Here is a 22,721-nt window from a genome sequence, read left to right as displayed (position 1 = left end):
CACTAAGTTTTCCTTCTTGAATACCCCAACTCTAGAGGTCTTACTTTGCACCACCTGTAAGTACATCATCAGCCATCGGGATACCTTCTTCATATCAGATTTCACAGTGTCTCTTTGAAGAAAGATTTATTTCTTGTTCAGTGCAAAGAGCCATTTTAGTTTTAAACAAATACAGTTAAAAGAAATATATTACCAATTCATGGAAATCAGCATCGTCTGGTGTCACATATGGAAGCCTTTTCTCTCCAAGCTCTTCAAGAAGCTTTTTTTTCTATTTTGGAAGAGTAAAATTGAAACAGAAAATTAGACTAAAAAGCAAGATAAAGCCAGCCAAGTATAAAATCAGTTGTACTTAAAAGAACAAAGACATGCAGGTATTTCTTTTACTACATTTAATTCTGTAAAATTAAATAAGGAAAAATGGATGCCAAAAAAAAATAATCAGTGGAGCTTTTCCACTGACAAAGCAGTAATTTGGGTTAGGTGGTATCAGAACACGAGTATTTTTCCTCCTAACATCTTCGTTTAGATTAACATTCCTTATTCAACTGATGAAAATCCATCTTGGTCTAGTGTTCTATGCTACTATGTATCTATGCCTACACTGTATCTTGATACTAATGTCTACTTTTAAGTTTTATTTGCTACTTCATTTTGTATACCCAACGGGTACAAAGCTTATATTCCATTAAATAGCTCAATAATATACCTTATTAAAACAATGGGCACTAGATCAGTGTATGAAGGGTACATTGGAGTTGATGTTGGGTTGTGGTAAGAACCAGCTGGCTGGGAAGAGCAGAACCCCTCTCCCCCTTCTCTCAACTCCCTTTTTACTTGTTTTAGACTGAGAGCATTGCCACCGACACTTAGTCAACATGACCACTAAGAATTTCCTAAGATAAAAGCCTGATTTTCTCCAATTTTCCCGGGGTTTATTAATAAAAATAGAATTCATGGACCTGTTATATAATTAACTGTACAGCTTAAGATTTGGGAAGTGGAAAAGACGCTTGAAACATGTCATCAGATTTATTTTCAATCTGACAAGGCCAATCCACAAGTCATCCACATTTATCTACCCAGAGTCTAACTCCACATGACATAAAGTACAGACCAATAGCAGCATAAAACTGCGGAAGTATTGGCCTAGAACATTAATACACTGCTCCTTTTATTTCTTCTTTCAGCTTGCAAGCATTGTTTCTTCACAAACTTTGATCACTAACAAATATTTGCAAATAAAAACGCAACTCAAAGACCATTAAGCTACATTGCCACAATGCTTAAATATTTCAGGTAACAGGAGACAAATTATCATTTTTTTTCCAATATCTTCAACTATATAAACACTACCACAAGAGATTATTGAAGCTGTGGCTCCCTCCATGTTGTAAGAGCAACACCAGATGGGAATGGAATACTACTTTTAAAAGGACAGTAAGGGTGTAATATAAAGGAAAACAAAAGGCTATCACTGACACTTTTATAAAGCCAAACTACATGGGAACTACACACTTCATTACCTAGCCATCACTGCAAATTGATTATTTCATTGACAAGAGAATCCATTGTGTTAAAAATAATAAAATCCTTTTTTCTTGTAAACTCGCCTTTTCACAATCTGTTTGGATGCAGGCAGACATCAAAAGAGACCTTCCCTACTCTGGCAATCCTATTTCAAAACGGAAGAAAGAAATATTACATGTAGTAACTAACTTCTGACTTACAGCAAATACATCAGCAAGGAGAGCTGAACTATGAAGAGTTAGTTGCTCTCTCTGTTATACTATGAAAAGTTTCATTTATTTAAATCTAAGCATCAAAGATGACAAATGAGGCTTAAAATCATGAGGACGTGGAGAAGATAAGGTTTATAGCCAGCAGACCAGTCAAACTAAAATAAGAGCAGGTAGCTCTCACTTATCTCCACACTCAATCTGCTGATCGCCTACAGAGAAGAGCAGCACTTAAGTTCCAATCTAGCTCTGGAATTTGTCTAGGTCCCTGCTTTTCTTTGGGAACAGGTTGTTATGTTGGGTGAAACACAGCATAATGGAACTTCAGATTAAGCTGGCAAAAAAATAACATGCTAATTTGCTGCATATTCTAAAACAGTAACACTTCTCTATTACAAAGAGCTTGTTACAATTTTATTACATGAAATCACAGAAAACATTAGATTGCCTTCATTATCTGTGAGATAAACCATATTAAACTGCAGGGGAAAAAATCCCCATATATTTTAACATGAACTCAATCTGTGGGGAAAAAAAAGAGAGAGGTGGGAAGAAAAGAGATTCTGACAATTTCTCTGTCAAGTACCAGCCTCTTGGCAAAAAGCACACAACATTAAAATGCACTCTTGTGTATAGGTAGTACTAGTTCACATTTGATTGTCAGATCTGGCTAAGTGCCGCTCTTCAGCTTGATGTACAGACTAATACACACAGCTGGGTGGTATAACACGCTGCTCATCTCTTATGCAAGAAGCTGTCACACAGATGTCAAAAACATCAAGCTATTCACGAATACCTCCAAAAAGGAAAAAAAAAAAAAAAAGAAAGAAGAAAACGTGAAGATCTGGCTATACCAGCTGGCTGATGTGTATAGTCTAAGCACTGTTACATAAGCACTGCTTAGAGGCTCTTCCAACATAGGAAAAAACCCAATAATTGCCTTTACTTGAAGGTGCCAGGCATCTGAAAAAGCACTTTTCCAGTCTGATTTTACATCTCAAATTATTAACAGCATAACAGTTTACGTAGGTGTGACTTATTTTTCTTAACTATTAAAAAAAATGTGATTTTTATATACATTAGCAATGATGATACACAAAAGAATCTTATATGCACCATTTCTATAATGTCATCATGCACTGTGTACTGCTCAAGAAAGCTTGCAATTATTGCACTCAGGCCTTCAGAAAGGAGAAAATCTCTGCAAATATCCTACCCATCGGGTGCTGTGAGTGTTGATGGACCTGCAATATCTAACTCTGATAACTGGAATGAATACAAGAAGAACTAGTGCCTGATTTGAGTGTGTGAGAAACTTCCTGCAGACCTTACCGATCTCTGCTGATTAATTAGTAGTAAATGTGCTTATTGATGAGATGGTTGCAAAACTGAGCAAATGCAATCGCAGTAACTGGAATCTCTCAATGCACATACAGCTTCTTCACGGCAATGTAAGTAACGCCCTGTATGTTACAGGGCAGAAGTAACAAACACCACTATACACAAAGTCACAGGCCAAGGAGCAGTAATGTTAGACACACATGGTTTGCTATTTTCAAATTAAGTGGTATAAAAGAAAGATGGGACTTAATGACATTTCCTGGCCAAGTAGCAAAACAGTATAAAAATTTCTACAGCTAACATATTTCCCTGCAGGGTGTCAATACCATTTTCAAAAGGTTTCATTTCTTTCTTAATTGTAAGAGAAAAGTTCAATATCTAAGCTATAAACACTTGTGAAGGCCTTCACGTTTCAAACATACAATCCCACTTAGTTTCATCATCAAACAAGTCAGAAGACAATAGTAATTTTCCAATTTACAGATCATTGTCTTGACTAAAACAATGTATTCTAAAAACTACTTTTATTGAAATCACATTGAAATATTATTGAAATTAGATCTGACAAAAACTTAAGGCTACAATGTCACAATAAATTTTAATACATAAAACCACTGAAAATATTAAGAAGCAAAAGTTTTTCCCCCCATTTTATCCACCCTTGGCATAAAACACACTGAAGAATTTATTGAAGAAGTTGTATTTGTTCACATTTGTTCACATCACCACTAGTAATATTCACTTCTGAAAAGATAACCCTGTTACTAGGGTTAGCAAGGCACTCTGAAAATGCATATTGCCATGAAAGAAAGATCTGCATCAAAAGTTCATATGCAAACCTTTGGTTTTCCAAAAATGTCTCATTTCTATTAGCTTCTTCCCAACACAAGAAAGGACATTAGGACCTGTGTTTCTCTGTCTTTTTTTTTAAATTAAACTACAATAAAATGTGGATTTCTTTCAAGTCATGCATGAAGGACTACTGCTCTGAAGTTCAAGTTCAATGGCTTTATAAAGGAAGAAGATTAAATACTTCATATAGTAAAAATTTTGTGACAACACCAAGACCCCATATACATAAAAGAGCCACCACTTTACAGGAACTTCCACAACTTTACTCCTAACACACTTTCACATTTTAAAATAAACAAACCAGCCAATCACACCAAGTCTGGGATAGTTTAAGGCAGAAATGAGATTTTGAAGTTGACATTTAAGTGACCAGGCTTTCCAAGTGTTAGCTGTTACACCTTCATAGCAACCAAGACCATTCAAGTAGCTCGCTAAAACCAGTTGTGGCAGAAATGAACATCAAGTAATGAAAAATACATTTGAAATCCACTATTACAGCTTTTATTTCTCCATTATCACATATATTAGATTTCAGAAATATTTTTCTTCAGAATAATTCTGTAAACTCCACTTATCAAAAGATCTTAAGGGACTGCCCAATTCTGCAGCACCATTTACTCAAATGAAAAAGTTATATTTCCAGGTTACCCTTCACTGCACTCAAGTCTTAGAAAAGCCCTGTGTCTGCTATATTCTTACTATAATCCAGCCTGTCAAAAATATTGGCAGACATATGACCATACTGTACCACGCTTTGCATACCACAGTTTCCCCCTCACATAATACTCTAAGTAAGATTTTTTTCATATTAAAGACAAATACTTGTATAATCATCAGTATGTAAGCTCACACTAAAATTATCTAAGACTCTTGAACAATATTTAATAGCCCATAAATCCATTTCCTACCTATACTACCTATAAATCATGCTGGTTATTTAATATACCCATCGTGCATCTTGCTCTACCACTGAACAATCCCCCCCAGTTACATAAGTATCAGGGTGCATTTCAAGTGATATGATCATGAAAAGAACTACATGATGAACAATCTACTGGAGTGCAAAGACCTCAGATCTAACTACGCAGCTGTCTAAAAGACTCTCTGACATTCTTTCCTGCAAAGGTACTGTTTGGCTTTGCTTACTAATTTCAACCTCTCTTACCCTTTCTCATAAATCAACAGGCCCGGAGTTTGGTACACACACGCTCACAAGCCCAGTCATGCATACCCACAACATACTTGGCTGATGTAACTGAACTAACAGTTAATTTATGCATTGAAGCAGCTTAGCAATGTGTGAAAAATGTCTTTGCTACCAGTTTCCCCTTTGTCCCCACCCTGATGTAAGGGCCCCTTAATTGTTGTTTTAACCTACAGGAACATTGTTCCTTTGGCCAGTGGCTGTTAATGGAACAGAACAGGCAATTTTCTTACACAGCTGAGTGTAGATTTGTCACACATGGATTAGCACTTTAAGTAATCATAAAACTTTGAAGTGATAAATTGTTCAAACATAGCCACTTTTTGCTGACAAAATGCCCCTAAGTCTCCTCAGTATACCCATCAATAAACTTCTACCATCACTGCAAGCATCTTGACACCATCACCCATTTCTTGTTTTATCATTTGTGCATCCTCTTCCAGCAGGTAACAGTAAATGGATCACTTGGATTATGTGAGAAGAGCATCCAAACTTTCTTTGAAAAAAACAGATCAAGTTTCAATCAGATCTTCAGTTCATCAGTTTTCTTCTTATACATATGGACACAAGAGCATATGTGAACCTAAGGAAATGTTTAAAAAAGTGAACACTTGGAGATCAACAGGTTTGTGAATCACAAGGAATAGATAAGGACACTGTGTCATTTCTGCATGCCATTCTTTGCATAGTTCCACTGAAAAATAGCCAATAGCTGCTAAAAAAACTAGATTCCTTAAGCTGTTCTTAACTAGGTCACCTCCAAAGAACAGCAGACAGAAACCCTGGTGACTCTCACCAATAATTGATTCTGCAACGTAATAAAAATACCTCTATACACACAGACCCAGGAAACTAAGTGGGTTTGAGCAGCTGTGAAATACTAGGCACAAGTCTTTTAAGAGAGAACAGATTTGATAAAGATTAAAACCAGATTAAATAAACCCATAGATTATAACAAGGGTTAATGTTGAAACAAGGATGCATTTGGCACTGCTGTATGCAGACCTCTCGTGTTGTAATGGCACTAAGAAGTTATTGAGGTTGCCTAACAACTTCTGAAGTCTATTGCCAGAATGTAGGGCACTGTAGTGCCCAGAAGCTGCATACTACACATATGAATGGGAAATACACTAACATGGTGCTATTTGTCCTTGAGTGGCCCAGGGAAACAGAAAAAAAACACTGAGAATCACAACCACATTTTGGGAAGCATTGCATATCTGCAATATGAACCAGTACAACCTTCACTGGGGTATAATATCATCAGTGTAGCAAAGCAAGAGCAAACACGCTGACCAAGGACCTCCAGAATGAAAGCCAAGGGCTGACACAGCTTGGGATACATATTCAGAACCTTCGCAACAGACTTATAACTTCTGTTTATAACACAAAAGCAGGTCACACTAATAGTTTTCCAGAACCACCAGCAAGATCAAAGATGCAATTCATTTTCCTGCAGCTTTCCATTGTTACCAGAAAATACTGAGTCTTGCAGTATTTCTGATCTATATACATTTTGACAGGTAGTGGTAGAAGTATCCAAGGTGCCATTGTCATTAAGATACTTAAAAATCGGGTGTGGGAAAGGATTTTAAGCACTGAAAAGCATTTTAAGCATTGCGTTTTCTTCTGGGTGAAGGAGAAAACACAAGTCAAAAGTAAAGTGAAAATAAAATGGATACTTGAAAAAAGAGATTAAAAACAGGTACTTCCTTAAATATGTATATTTAGCATCAAGTGTGGTTTTCAAAGTCCCCTAGATAACACTGTTGAAGATAGTGTTAATGTAGAAAGAGCAGGTGCTAAGTGCAAATGCTTGTGCCAAGCAATCGGCTACAAGGAAGATCAATAAGGAGCTAGAGCATTAAATTTCACACACTGTAACTGTCATACCCATTACATAGTATTTGAACATCTTCGTAGGCCATTACAAAATTGTTGACTCTTGATAGTTCTAACAGAACTAAACTGTTTTCCAGAGATTTTATGAGCACACTATGGAAGTATAAAAACCACTAAGAAACTTAGTGAAACCTGAAGATCTTTACAGCCTTCCAAGACATCATATTTGATTATTTAACTATATTCTTCACTCTGGAATGAAGAGACAGGAAAATGGTTGAAAGCCTTAAAGATAAAAGGAAACACTTTTCTTTTGTGTTTAGTCACATTTCACCAGATACAGAGCTGATGTATTTTAGAGGAGATATATAAAAGACAATTCTTAAGAGTATATGCCAAAATTAACAAAATCACTGCAAACTGAATACAGAGAAGGGGTATGCCAGGTCCCCTGGGGTCTGGCTGCAGAAGCAGCACCCTGCTTCCTGCCTCCACACTTCAATCTTTGTGATTTGTCCTTTTCAAGGGCACGATAAACACAGATTTTCCTTCAAGCATTTCTCACACTAGAGGAGACTTAAAGCAATTGCTTTGTGCAATTCCCTCTTCTCTCCCCAAAATAATTTCAAGGCGACCATCACTGATGCCTCATTGTGGTTACAATAAATCTGTGTCATACAAATTGTCAATATATTTCCAAACTAGCACAACCAACGAGATGTTATTTTTGGAGCTACACAAGAGTACAATGTTAATAATACAACTGCTTAATTTTTGACAAATTATTTTCAAGGACAAAAATTACAGGTCACATTATGTAGGTAAGTTTAACATACACATCGATATTTGTACAAAACTATTCAGCTGCAGAAAGAGCAATTTAAAATATTTTCTCATTTATAAGACTAACCTGCAAAATAAACACACAGGCTTCTTTTGTATTTAAAGACTAATACCCTAATTTTACATAGCTACACCACTGGTCAAACGATGACAATGTTTGCCTAGGAAACCCATGAACTTCCCAAGACAGTTATTAATGAAGTACCATTGATTTTTCCCATAGAAGTTCAAGGAGTATATTGCTAATCTAGGGCTTGCTGAAAGAAAAGGGGGTTTTCTTAAAAAAAAAAATATTTAAAGAAAAACCTTCATAGCAAACAATGCAAATGTAGTGAACAATTCCAACCTAGCTTTGCTTAAGTTTGCAGGCTTTGTTTTGTTCACAGCCTCTGGAAGAAACCACAAGGGGAACAAAAAACTAACATTTAACATTTCAGCTGGCAGACAGCGATTAGCAAATTTCAGGGTCTGAAAGAAGGTTAGGCAAGTTCAGACCAGAAACAGGGAGCACAATTTAACAGAAAGGATAATTAAGCATTGGAGCAGATCACTGTTCTGTGAGATGAATTCTCCCTCATGGGAATTCTTCTAGAATCAAGTTTGGGTGTTTTTCTAAACGGTACATTTTAGTTCAGCAGTTCCCAAGCCGTTTAGACCAGTACTCTGCAATGATTCATCCATGCGCACATACAGCCTAACCAAATAAACTGAAGGCCATAGAGTCACACTGACTGAAAGTTGGTGCATCTTATTCCTCAGTTTGGTTTTGATTCATCTCTTTGCCAGTCACTAGTGGTCAGTGAATCAGGAGACCTTGGCCTACTGCTGTAACAACGTATTTTGCCGATGTCCTAAAGCTGGTGTTAGAAATTCTCTTCTGCTCCATGACTCATACAGACTTAAGACAAGAGTTTGTTGGGATCTGTATTTCACAGTACTTGGAACATTTACAGTACTATCACAAGGTTAAAGAACACAGCTGAAGGAAGGACTTTCAATATAATTATCCCTCACTTGCATCTTATGCTTAAACTGACTTTGCATAACTTAAACAAGCTTAGGGTATACTAAGTGACAAAATACAAGAGCAAAGATCTGCTATCAAAGTAGATCTGCTACACTCCTTGCTTTGTGCCAAACCAAGGCTAATTTCATCATGCAAATTACCATTTTGTTTAAGAAAACATTTGTTGAGCAAACTTAAGAACTGTTACTTTTTCAAATAACATTGGCTTAGTAAAGCAATCGTAACCATTGCAAAGGCCAATACTTAATAGTTTTAATATTTATTTCTTGCATATACAGACCTTATTTCCTGTTAACCTTTGCCCTCACTTGCAATGATCAAGTGCAATTTTGCAGAACAGCACTACTAACTGAAATGGACATACTCAAAAAAGTATTTCTTAACTTACCTGTGTTCAGGAAAACTTCTGTCTGCCCTTCCTCTCCACACACTTATACTCCTAACTGTGCTAAGAGTCTAGATAGTCCTGTTGGTCCTGCTGCTATCACTATCTCTGCCTTTTGAGTATGTAGTACAGTAGTGACAAGTCTTTTTAAAAATCACCTCTTCCCTTCTCCACAACATTCTCATTTTGAAATGCAGAACAGAATTCTGAGGGTGAAAACGAGAGAACCATTCCAGTTTTTACCACAATTCCCTTTCATCTTATCTGCTCCCTTCTGCAGAAAAAAAATAAAACAAGACTTGAAGACCTAGACTGTCCTCCTGCATATTCATACTGCCGCACTTAAAACAAGCAATTCCTACAAAGAGCGTTAACTCATTCTAGAATGGTTTGGATTTGCTCTCTAGACAAAGGAAGAAGAGCCATACTGGCGCCTAAAGAGATACTAGAGCTGTACCAGGCTGATTGGAAATTACAGGCATGTTTCATCGACAGTGAGATTCAAAACTGAACCCATGAAATGACCCAATAAAGAAAAAGCACCTAATAGTCTCAGACTCTATTTTTAAGTAAATATTTCAATGTGTCATAGAAGAACTTCATCAAAAAGCCAACGGGTAAACTAGTAGAAAGGAAGGAACAAGGATGGTGAGAAGAGGTAGAAACCCTTTATAGAGAGACACCCTCTCACACGCACAGATCCTAACATGGGAGTACAACTTGACAAAAAGAAAAACTGTTCTCAACTATCATAAAATTAAAGACACAGTCAAGTCTCTGTTCAAGTGAAAATATTGTGGATGCCTTAATATTCTAAACTCTCTTGCTTCCTTATAGGATATGTCAAAGACAAGAATAAATCAATTTCATTTCCTTCAGAATGCATACAATGATGAGACTCAACCATTTTGTAATTTGATACAGTGGCTGTACACACTGGGGTACTCCTAACCTGAAATTCAAAGATCTAGGGCACCCTTTTGGACACAGAGTATGCATGTCTATGTTAAAACCAGGAGTGACAACAGCTCAGATGCATTAATAGGGGAGGCTGAGGGCAGGAGACTGACATTAAGAGAAAGATACCCAAGCCACCTTTGTTGTTATTCGCTGCCTTAACAGGCTGTATTGCTTCCCTTTCTCAAACGGAATGGCTCCAGTGGTAACTAGAATTTGAGAAGGGCTAGGCAAGAAAAAAAAAGTAGCATAGAAAAATATTATTGGAAGGAAGATTAAAAAACTAAATTTATCAGTAAACTAAAATTACGTATGTTGCAATTCTCACCTAAACTAGAAGTGAACAAAGTTTGATGGTCTCCATGAAGAGCTGAGCTTCTATATGCCAAATACCTCAAAGCACTGTTAATTTAATTAACTCATATAGGATTTTCATTAGAATTTTGCTTTAATTAAACTAAAAAAGACTACCATCACCTCATAATTTTGAGAACCCTTAGCACTATCTGTCTTTGCCACCAACACGATTGGGATCCCTACCACATTTATTCAACCATCTTTTTGTTTCCAGCGAATAAAGTGCATAAAAAGCAAGAGATGTTGAACTTGGGTTTCCCACCTCTGTTTTCAAACTAATCAGAGTAACTGAACATTATGGCAGCAGCAGGATCACCTGTAACCCAATCATGAGAACTGTTGCCCTAGAACAAAGTACAGCAATCGGTACCACACTTCATTGAGCATTACAAGAGGCTTCTGATGCCTGCCCCTGTTAACAGACCGGGCACTCTAATTTCTATAGCTCCTCCTTCAATTTCTTCTGTTCTTAGTTGACAAGTTAACTGTTCTGTGCTTACAAGTTTTCAATAGCCTATTACAAAAAGACTCACATTTGTTCACATTACACACTGCACGGATTAAAATAAGAGTTAATATATATCTATTCAAAACTATTGTGCAGAAAATAGCTGTGTTGCACAGGGCTTAGGCTGTGACCCGCTTAACTTTATTCATAGAATGCACAATCCATCACGTACAAAAACACAGAGGAAAATGTGAGGTGTTAGTAAGTACTGCTGTTAGTGAGAAATTCTGCTAATTATTACACCAAATAAGCATAGTCAACAGGGCAGAGCTGCGAGAGGGCATGTTGCAGGGCATTAAATGGCTGCCTTGGATGGAGATGAATATATTACACTATGCCCTTTAACAATAAAACAATTTCCCTGACACTTACAAATCCAGGCAGCACTGGTAGTGCAGATGAAGAGCTCAAGACTGTACTTGGCATACAGCGATGTTTCAGTGCCACCTAGTGACGTGCACTTTAACTTTATTGTCTCTTAAGATTTATAGTACAAGAAAAGTTCAAAAGCTAATTCAGCTCAAGTGTGGAGCCTGCACAGTACAGAAAAGAAGCCTCACTCTCTGCCAAGACAAGGCAGACAAAGTGAGGTCACAATGAGAAACTCCTCCCTTTTCTTTATAGCTAAAACATACGCTTCCTTAAATAGCTGATAAAGCTTTACGTTTTTACTACAACCTGCTCTTACAGTCAGAAAGAAGAGAGAAAAACCTTGCAGGACAGGACAAACCCCAGTGTGTTTTAAAGCCTACACTGTGCACAAGAAGGTTCAGATAGCCTGCATGTGTTATGAAATGGATTTCAGGAAAATATTCCATCAACATAATAATTTTCCAGTTATTTTCCATCCTGTTTGGATGGACTTTATTATTTCCGTCTGGAGTGCTTTCATGGCATAAGAAAGTGTTTTAGAAGCTGTAAATCTTGCACACTCATTCCTTCTTTGCATTTTGACAGTTTATATACTTCCTATTATCACTACAGTGGTGATTACAGGCATTTCACATCTCTGCTCTCCCTTCGCACTGATGCCAATTAGCACTGCAACTGAATGGTTGAGTAGACACAAGCTTACTAAAGTCTGCAGCTCAACCTATCCCAAGAAAACCAGTGGAAAGGCTGAAATATAGATTATGCTGAAAATAAATTAGTGTATTGAATATCAGCACAACTGTTTAATAAAGAAAAAAAAGTAAATGCTTTGGTCAAGTTAAAAGCATAGATTGCAAAACTGTTGCTAATATAACACCTGATATTAGTTTCTACACTTCTCCTTCACAATATTTTTACAGGAAAAGGCAAGTAAAAAACTTACTGATCACTAGCCATTTAGCACATGGACACCATTTCACTATGGACACTTTACGTGTACACTAAAAATTCCGCATCGCAGCCCCCTATCTACCATCACAAAACACACAGCAACACATCAGTACTTTATAGTACTCATTTCAGTAGAAGCCACCCTCAACAAAACTGCTTCCTGTTACAGACATCAAATAGCCACTCAAAACACTTATTGACTAAATTTTGCCCTCTCAGTTTCACTAGGGGAAGTGCCATGAATGTATTTTAGGGTACATTTCTGAACTGCATGCTACAGAACAAGGAAACAAAATGAAACAGTAATCTAGCATTCCCACAAGGCAGACTTACTATCACACGAGGACACTAAATGTCTGTTCTGATTGAAATATAACCTCTGTCATAAAATTTACAGAAAGATGCTTGGAGATTGCTTTAAAAATATTTTCTCCAAATTCTGAAGCAGAAAGGAAAAGCTTGAGGGGGGAAATGAAGAAGAGTAGTGGCTTTTAAAACTGGCTGCAACAGAACTAGACTTGTAAAAGGAGTTTCTCTAATGTAATTTCCTTTCTCCAAACTCAGCGAAACCAGAGGGTAAGATATTTAAACAAGGTTTTGCTTGGTTCTGGACCTTGAAGATTACATGATGAACAATCTTCTTCATTTATGTATCTGAATCAAAAAACCCCACTGAAATTAATGCAATGGAAGATTCTCAAGTTAAAATTCTCACCTTGATGGTTAGATTAAGGCAACAACAGTTAGGATTAAACTTTCTACTGTATTAGATCAATAGCTACAATGTAAAGTGCCTAGATACTGCAGGACTCGGAAGCTCTTAGAAATCCAACTGGGAAAAGCTTCACCCAGTGAGTTGGCAGGACATTAAGCTGGGAAACTTCTACTAGAAACACAGTTTAGATATTTTAATCTATACCCTGCCTTAGGGCCTAAAGTGCTACCCTGAGAATCAATATTGTCCCTACTTTAAATACCATATTAAAAAAGTAAGATTATCTTGTTCCTTACATGTCATACAGAATTCTACTCATGACTTCTTCAATTACGCTTCCAACTTCAAAGAAAGTACTTGCACTTTCTGGAGTATTTTCACTGCTAGGAAAGCACATCTTCAGAAAGCTTAAATGAGGAGACCGCAGGAAAGATGCTGTGATACCAAGCAATGAATAATGGTGTAACAGTTAAGAAACTGTAGAATCCAGAAGGCAGTATTAACAGCAACAACCAACTGTAGCCCCCTGTTTACCAAAGCAATAAAAAGGAAAAAATAACTCAATGTCTGATGATCTCTCAATTATATTATTGTCCATGCTTTTAAGTATCTATCATTTCATTGCTTTTGAAAAATATTTAATTTTATCTACCAGCAGTTGTTTTAGAAGGAAAAAATCATCTTGGAAATTTTAACCCAAAAAGATCCCAAATTACTAGTTACTGTGAGAAATACATGGAACTTCTTCTCCAGAATGGGTATCTTTTCTTAAGGATCGGAGACCCACAGACCTCCGACAGCTGGAGGTATGAGTTAAGTGCTGCATAATTTCCAATTCTTCATGTCTAAGAAGCAAACAAGGGATATGGGGCCACTGTTAGACAATGGATCAAGCCACTCGGGCTTCTCTTCAGTTTGGTTCCCATCTCACATCCACTAAAACCAAGCTATCAACATTCTAGCTCTGTAGTCCACATCAATTTTACAGCCACAGAGAACTGCTTCTCAGAACAGTTATCACCTGCAAACGTTTAACCCCAAAGTAAAACTCATCCAAGAAGAGACCATGTCACATTAAATTTCTGTCACATTCCTTTTGTAAAACAGACCATTCACATATTTGCAGGAATGTGATATTTTTCCCTTTACAGTATACCAGTCCTTTCCTCCAAAGGACTAAAATTCTTTCCTTAAAAGCTGGAAAAATCTCTTTTCCCTTGTACCCCAATAAAGGCTTGACTGACCAACGCTCAACCGTATGCCTTGGATATTTCACAACCAAAATCATTCATAGTCTCAAGGATGCTGATTGCTTACAAACACTAAACAGCTACCCATTCTCAAGCCATCTCTCTCCCTAACCATCTTTCCAACATAAGTAGTAAAAGCAGGGGAAGAATTATAATCAAGTGAAACAAAGTTTCCAGCATCCACTTCCAATTATCTTTGCCACAAAATGTAGCAAACAAAAAAACTGAGTAATGACTTAAAGCAACAAATTCCATATTTGTTGTGAATGCTTTTGTGCTATTACAAGAAAACAAAACTACATAAAGTAGCATGATAATATTTCATTTTACTTTGTTTTCAATATAATTTTAATTGCTTGAAAGAACATTAAATACCAACAGGTTTATCACAGTAATAGAAGCTTCCTAGAGTATTTTTAAAAAAAAAAAATTGCTGTCACCTTTTTTATCTTTCCTATAACTAAAACCTTTTGGAATGCATTAAAAACCTTCAACAAAATTAATCTGCTCTTTATGTAAAAACTAAGTTATCCTATGCTACTGACACAGCAATTTAATTTTAAAATTACGTGGAAAATCCAGCATGACCTACTCTAAGAAGTACAGTACAAACAACAACTGTTTTGCAATCATAACTTACAAGTTTCAGAAAAAAAGAAACCAAACCAAAAAGGGCACAAAGTAGTATGACACACTTCAAGGGCTCTGGTCATCAATAAACTGGATTTACTCCCATAAAACTGCTCAGCCATGGAGAAGGCAGGAGAAAGAAGGATCTTGCTCCTTGCTTTCATGAATTCTTGAGAAATGCCACAGTACAACTTTCTTTTGCACACAATTCTCAAGACTGCTCCCATGTTCGAAAATCCATTGCAAAACTAAGGTAAAGCAAAGCAGAGTGATTCTGAACTTCTAATAACATACAGGTCAACGTGTGCTTTTGGTTAGTACAAAATATTGGATTATTATACAATCATTAATTCTTATTCTTGAACTGAGTAATCTTTTTTACATTAAAGTAGGTATGGAGCAATATTAGCACCAGAAGACTATACCGATGAAGTTTTGAAAATTGTCTTGTATAACAGTAAAGATTCACAGATTTTGAAGTGTTCTAGAAAATATGTAGACTGAAACACAGTAGTGCTAGTTATTAACAGAAAGTTGTCCTATAGAAAGCTATATTATATTACAGTTGGTTTTATCCCCTTTACTGCAGTCACTCCCTTTTCTGCTGTCAGATGCTTTTGCTATATGTAAATATTTAATATTACCATCATTCACTCAGCACTCATATTGTCTGTTCAAGCATCTATTACTGTCTGCTAGATACACTTGAGGATAACATTTATTCATGTCTACTACTCAGTCACATGCAGGCCCTACACTCAAAGGTTCTTCAAAGGTCAATAATTTATTAAACACTGTGCACAAGGGTCTGTATCATTTGCAAAACCCCCTAGCTGTGAAGTATGCAAAACTAGGATATTACTCGTGCAAGGATATGCACTAAGTGCACGGAATAGGCTACAGCAGTTTATACAATACCAAGACAATACGTTTACTCAGGGTTCTGTAAGCAATATAAATTACTGAAATACATTACATATCACCAAAACTCCCAGGTAAGAAATACTGATTTTAACAGGAGTATACCAAGCACACCTTAGTTAACATGATGCTCTAAAAACAAGTCAAAATGAGCATCAGCAGTCAGTTTTACCCCTAGTTGTAACTGCACACGTCACGTTTTTGTGCTTACGTAAACTTAGACACATATCTCACATATATACACGAGACTTTTCTCATCAGGATTATCACTTGGTTCACCTTCCATTAAATACCTCAGTTCTAAGTTTTCCAAAGCCCTGAAGTCCTGTTAAAACAGACAATACAAACTGCCAGCATCCTCAAAAGGCTTGCCTACGATTAGACAGGTCTCTCCAAATCAATTGCTCACTTTGTATGTAACAGAGAAATCTGCATATGAAACATATAAAATCAAGCATAACGTTTCATCATCAACATCCTTAATTTTGGCTGCATAGAAGATAATACAGGAACAACTGGGTTTTCAAGGTGCTTAAAGCTGGTCTTTTTTTTTTTTTCTCTATCTTTTAAAACTTAAGCAGAAGCATCTGAGCAGGTATAGCTTATAAAAGTCTCATTCAAAAGAAGAAAGGATAAGCTTTTAACAAGATATTTGAAATTCATTGCTGCCATACTTTTAATGAAGAATGTTGTTCGCAAAAATAATTATTCTCATTATACGAAAAATTTCTCCAAAGGTCTGAAATAAGTTCTTGTTTCAAGTCTCAGTTTTAGTTTAGACAAAAAAAAGAACTAGTAGCTTTTTTTTTTTCGGAAACAGTAAGCATCGCAAACAGACCATCATAGGAAGTGGAAGACAGCCCAATTATTCCTTCTATCCCAGTGGACCATCACCCTTTATGAACATATGACAGGATCCAGCTATTCATCAATGAGGCTAGAAAGAAATGAAAACATCGAATTCAAAAGATCTGCCTTTCAGTTAACATCCTTAATGTAAATTAGGGTTAAATGTGAATAAAATTAATATTTAATCACTCGAAAACTTCCATTCCTTTCTTCTCTTTAAACACTAAAACTTAATTATAAAATAATGTAAAACAAGTGTAAATTTAAAAGAATCATTTTGAAGATTTGCATTAATAGTTCAAGACCTATTGACACTGAAGAAAAGAAGGGGAATGCCAACATTATGTTGCTTCAAAGTAACGTGTGATTCTATTCCTCGCCAACAGACAGCAGGAGCCCGAGGACACGGGGGAGCGCTGCGGGAGGAAGAAGGGAGACAGCAGCATGGCATTGGGGGAGCGCTGCGGGAGGAAGAAGGGAGACAGCAGCATGGCATTGGGGGAGCGCTGCGGGAGGAAGAAGGGAGACAGCAGCATGGCGTTGGGGGAGGACAGCACGGCGAGGCTGACCTCGGTTAAAGAGGTGGTTGACTACAACTGCACGAGGTGAGGAGTCCTGGGGAGAAGAAACCCAACTACTAAAACAGGGTTTTCATATGTTGCTTCACATTTCATCATGAAATAAAACAGTCATGTCATATGGAGGCACAATCCAGTATTTAATTATGATGCAGCATGATACACATAAAGTAACACAGAATCAGGAAAAAGGAGCATCTAACATCAGCCCAGTAGCCCTCCAAAGTCTGGCAGCTCTTACACAATCTAAACTGCTGGCCCCTCAACTTTTGTTATGAAACCCCACACAAAGTGAATCCTATATGCCTTAAGGCTTTGCTAATACCGGTTACTGTTATGCGGTCCACATTCGCCACCACTTACCATGCTGTCCTAAGGGAAACCTAACAATTCTTCTCTAACACAAAACTTTATAGGTTGTAAAAAAGCAACAGAGAAAAGCTCAGGTTTTGATACTTTTTATCTCCATGAAAGGCAATTTGGCTATAAAACACTGAAGAAGTTCACTCCACCTTTCTTCTCTGCACAAACTTTTACTTAAACCCAGATTAGAAGTTGGTTTCACAAATGGTAATGAAATTCAAAATCTCCGGAGTGCTTCCCATTCATTTCAGGAACATAACTGAAGCAATTTGTCACTTGCAAGAAACACACACACAAATGAAAGACAAGAGTGAGCTTTCATGAGAAGCAGCAGTCACACAGACTATGTATTTGTATGCCAAAACCCCAAATCTAACAACTTCTTTCAAATCAGCTTTTGACTCCTCCGAGTTGAAAATGTTTACATTCCTCTCTCACACTCCAAAACTTCCCCCTGCACTTGCCAGACTTCATTTAACTAGAATTCACTGGAAGATATAACCTATTTTAAAACATTTTGGCTTCTGTGAGGACGTCAAAACGTAAAACAGTTCTGTAAGGGACACTAAATTCTAACATTAACATCATGCTGCAAATCAATCCAGCAGCACTATTACTAAGTCATGCTGCTCTCAAAAGCCCTGTTTTACTCAAGTGACCACATCACTAGTAGACACCGTTACTCAATCTCACAAACTGTATTTCAACATAATGCAACTTTTCCTTTCTAAAGGGAAAACTCAAAACCAGTTGAGGACTGTACTGCAGATTTCCCCCTGGTTATTTCGTTTCTGTCCTGCTCAACTCAAAGACAAGTTGGTTTTAGCAAACTGCATCAAAGCAAGAAAAAAAAAATGGATTACCTTCAAAATGTTTTTTCAGTACAAAGAACACAACACTCCAATGAAACTATAAACATTTGGCTTGACCATCACAATGTCAGTATTTTGTTAAATCCCTTTTCCTAGTTAGTTAGTTTCTCCTAATGATACTTAACTAATACCTGGTAAAATAAAGCTGTCTTATTTCCTGTCAAATAATAGGTTTTCTTGCCCCTTTCTGCAATCATTTTGTTTATATGGACTTTGTTGACTGTACTCTACCACACAACATTTTAAAACCTGAATCCCAATCAGGGCTACCCTCATTAAAAATATGACCTTTCACCTCCTATGAAGCACTGCTAACATAAACTACATTTTGTTGTAGCCCAAAGGTGATAGAGATGAGAGCAGGATAAACAAGGTATAATACAAAAGCCAGTTGGGTCAGCCTTTCATTACAGCCCTTTCAAAAGCTATTAATCTCGCCTGTAGTCAGTAGGCTGAAAATAATTACTTCTTCTAACCTATGTTGTACTCAAAAGTAGCAATAAGGACAGGTCATGCAAGACGCAAATAATCCTTGGTCCTCATAAAACCACTTCAAATGGTATTATGTGAACTTCACAGCACAAGTCTCACCAACAGAAGGAATCTCAACAATATCAGTTGTACATTACACTACGTCATATCTGCTGCATTGCCATAGTATAGCATGAAGAACCGATAAGAATTGATCATGGAAAATCCAAAGCAAAAATAAAATAGTTCTTGAGCTCTTGAAATGTGAATAGAAAGTGATATACATCAAGTTCATCTTAAATTGTTTCAAGTCAGGGTCCACACTTACAGCAATGTAAGAAAAACCCCTATTTATCTTCAGTCTACTTGTAAGTCAGGAGGCAACTAAGACACACTAAGAATTAACACTGACCCTTATCACCTCAAAAGAAAAAAAAAGATTCTGATGTTGGTAGGAACATGATGATCCTGGGAATCACATATTATTGGACAGTAAAATCACATATTATTGGTCAGTAAAAATATTCAACTTGGTAACTCAATGACAGTTGTAACTATTGCCTGGAGAATAGCTAATTACTTCAAAATTACATGTTAATAAAAGCTTGCTGACCATAACTAGGCCTTAAGCAAATTTGTGATGAAGTGGATACACAAAACCTCCTAGTATTCCCCCAAACAAAATATTTGCTTTAAAAAATATTTTAGGTCACATGAGGACGATTCTAGAATAAAGTGAATTTAAATACTGCTTGAGAGTCCTGACATGTAACAGCAGCCTAGTGCTTACACATCTGAACTAAATAGCTAAGTTAGAACAAGGAGGGAAAAAAACACCTCAGAAATTTGGGGTTATACAACATGAACAGAACTCCTATGCCAAATTTAACCACGTAAGCATTTTACATAGAACTGAACCACATGCATAGTATGTAGAAAAACATATTCACTCATATGTCACTTACTTGCCCACGGCATTCTTCACCTTACAGTAGCTCTTAGAAGCCCTAACTGAAACCTCAGTGCTCCTTTTTTCAATCTACTGGTCAACTAGTAAGCCAGTTCCACTTCAAAGTTCTAGCCAATTCTTATCAAAGCCCATTACAAAACTTCAACTGAAATCTTTAAAAAGACTCACAGTGATAACAGAGCACCTTACCAACTGATGATAACAGAGCACTGCACCATGCGAGGCCACATTCGGATTGCCCTGGAGGAACCCAGGAGCACCCCTCCCTGACCAGGCCCTTTTATGGGGGAGTGATGTCAAGTGGTGTGGAAAACAGACTGGGCTAACTCAGCTCACCTGGTCTGGCTGCTTGGGGAGGGTAGGTCTGGCCTGGCCAGAACCAAGACAAATGATGACATATGACTGGAGAGGATAAACCCAACAAAAACATCCCCCAAACAAGACACACTTTCCTTTATATTTTTGTGAGGATAGCCTAGATTTTCTTTTTGTATTTTTTTTGAGGGGTGTCATTGCTACTATTATAATAAAGCACTAACCAGCCAGATATGCTGTTAGAACAGACCTTGAGTCAGAAGAACCTTGTATTTCCAGTGTAATTCTGCTTTGAATATGACCAAATTATTGAGTTTTCCTAAGGCTTATTTCTCCAGTCCTCTATCCTCCAAGATTGTTTCAAGACTTAAAAAAATCAAGAAACCCTTACATTAATAATTTCAAATATTCATTTTGTTTCTAAAGTAGCATATAAGCAAAACCAGTCCGTTGTAAAAGAATGGCATCTGCAGATGTAAGAGGAAGTGATAACATCTGGTTAAATTTGGATCCAGCTGAAGAGAGTACAATGCCAGCAACTTCAGCACAGCTACAACACCCCACATCAGATCTACCTTTAATGATCAAGATGATCAAGATGATGAAAGCAAGTTCAATGCCTAGTTATACAACTATCAAGCAGCTCAGAAATCTGCCCAAGGATATAGGTAGACATAAAACCAAGAAAAAAAGCACATACCTATGAAACATTCACTAACATTCAAGAAGAGAAAAATAATTCTGAAAGAGATTAATGTAACTGCAGACATTTTAGCATAAAACCCTCACTAGAGCAGTGTGAAAAGACCCAGAGAAAGGGCAATGCTTTGGAAAACTCTCCCTTCCCTCTCCCAAAAAAAAGTAGGAATTCCTGTATTTCACAGAATCAGGCAGAAACCCAGGTACAAGCCAGTCTATATGAAACACAATGATGAATTTTAGTAGTAGGATTTTAGTAGTAGGCAACAATGATTTTGTCTATGTGCATCTTTCTTTTGGTACTTCATGGCCAATTACAGTAAAAGTTGCTCAACAGGATGCATACATAAGAAAATTCCTGTCACAGAGCAGATGCAAATTTAATTACTTTAAGTTAAACCTTCCATCTCGTCTAGAGGTCCTTCAAAAATGCAACTGTAAACAAGCACTACATTGCAATCAGGTGTCAAGGGCTTATTTGATCTCATACAAAATATGTCACAAATCACTGGCAGAAAGTGGGTCGAGAGGGAGAACAAAGGAAAAAACTGTCAATGGACTAGGTAGCTCATGTGAGCGTGCCTATTAGTGCACTGGATCTTTCTGCTCCTGTCTAATGCCGTCCATATAAAACCTTCTTAGTTTGACAGTGTTCTGTTATCCTGCATTTGATGTAATTTTTCTGTAGTAAGAAAAAAAAAAAAATCTGTGAAAGGAACTGGTAGAGGAACCACAGAAAACACGGAAGAGACCAAAATGATTCTGCTGAAGTACCAGGTTTGTGCTACTCTTCATCTGTTATATGTTACATAACTTCAAAAAAACTTTACATGTCTGAGAAAATGATCCCATAAAGGCTGGAAATAAATTAACTTACTTTACAATAGCATTATAGACCCAAACAAATAACAAGCAAAACATTCTCATTAGAAAGAAAAACGACAACATTGTACCAGTGGCTGGAAGCAAAGCATATACAAGTATGTGGTGCACAAGTAAGAAACCATCAAAATTCCTAACCTGAGCAAGGACAGTACATTGGACAAGGCCTTACTTCATTTGCTATAATGGCTGCTATTTTTCCTATTTAAGCAGAGTCATATTTACTAAACCAGTCAATTTAGTTTAGGATGTTTCATGTAAGATATGCATCTCATGCACACTTTCGTGCTACTGGGCAAAAAAACCAAACTGCTCAAGTTTCCCCACCCAGTTCCCGGTACTAGCAGAATGCACCCCTTTAAAAAAGGGCAGAACAGCTGATACACACACTTGTTCCTTTTAAAAAGGAAATTTTCCTCTCGATTAAAAAAGAGACAGCAACCACCACCACCAACTCCACAAACAGTTGTAAGTCTACATTACTTTATATGTATATTAGATAACAGAGTAGTTGCAATCACTTCGCTTCAAACTGACTTTTTAATTCACCAGAGGACTTTACCACTGCATTTAATAACAAAAAATCCACTAGATCTATTTATCTCATTCAAATAAAACTTAAATAGTTCAACACATTATTTATCTCTCCATATTATAAACTGTTGTGTACATTAAGTGGAAAATATTATTAACACTAATGTTTCTGTAGGCTATTCATAAAATAAATGGTAGACAAAGTAATTCCATCTATTACACATGGAACTCAATAACAGCTGTAAATGAGAAAATTGCAATAGACATACTGAGTAATAATCAGAACTAAAACGA

General features: G+C 36.8%; 1 protein-coding gene across 1 annotated transcript in view; it reads right to left on the bottom strand.

Annotated features, from left to right (window-relative positions):
• FTO (FTO alpha-ketoglutarate dependent dioxygenase) overlaps window positions 1–22,721 on the bottom strand; it is a 234,938-nt gene that overhangs the window by 192,594 nt on the left and 19,623 nt on the right. Inside the window, exon 2 of the mRNA XM_084269877.1 lies at window positions 194–271. Coding sequence (XP_084126003.1) covers window positions 194–271 — 78 coding nt within the window. The remainder of the gene's footprint in view (window positions 1–193; window positions 272–22,721) is intronic.

This window comes from Gallinula chloropus (genome assembly GCF_964237585.1).
Source record: "Gallinula chloropus genome assembly, chromosome: 13".
In the NCBI taxonomy this organism is placed as follows: Eukaryota; Metazoa; Chordata; class Aves; order Gruiformes; family Rallidae; genus Gallinula; species Gallinula chloropus.
Note: the sequence above shows the minus strand (reverse complement) of the source record. Positions and strands in the feature narration are given on the sequence as shown.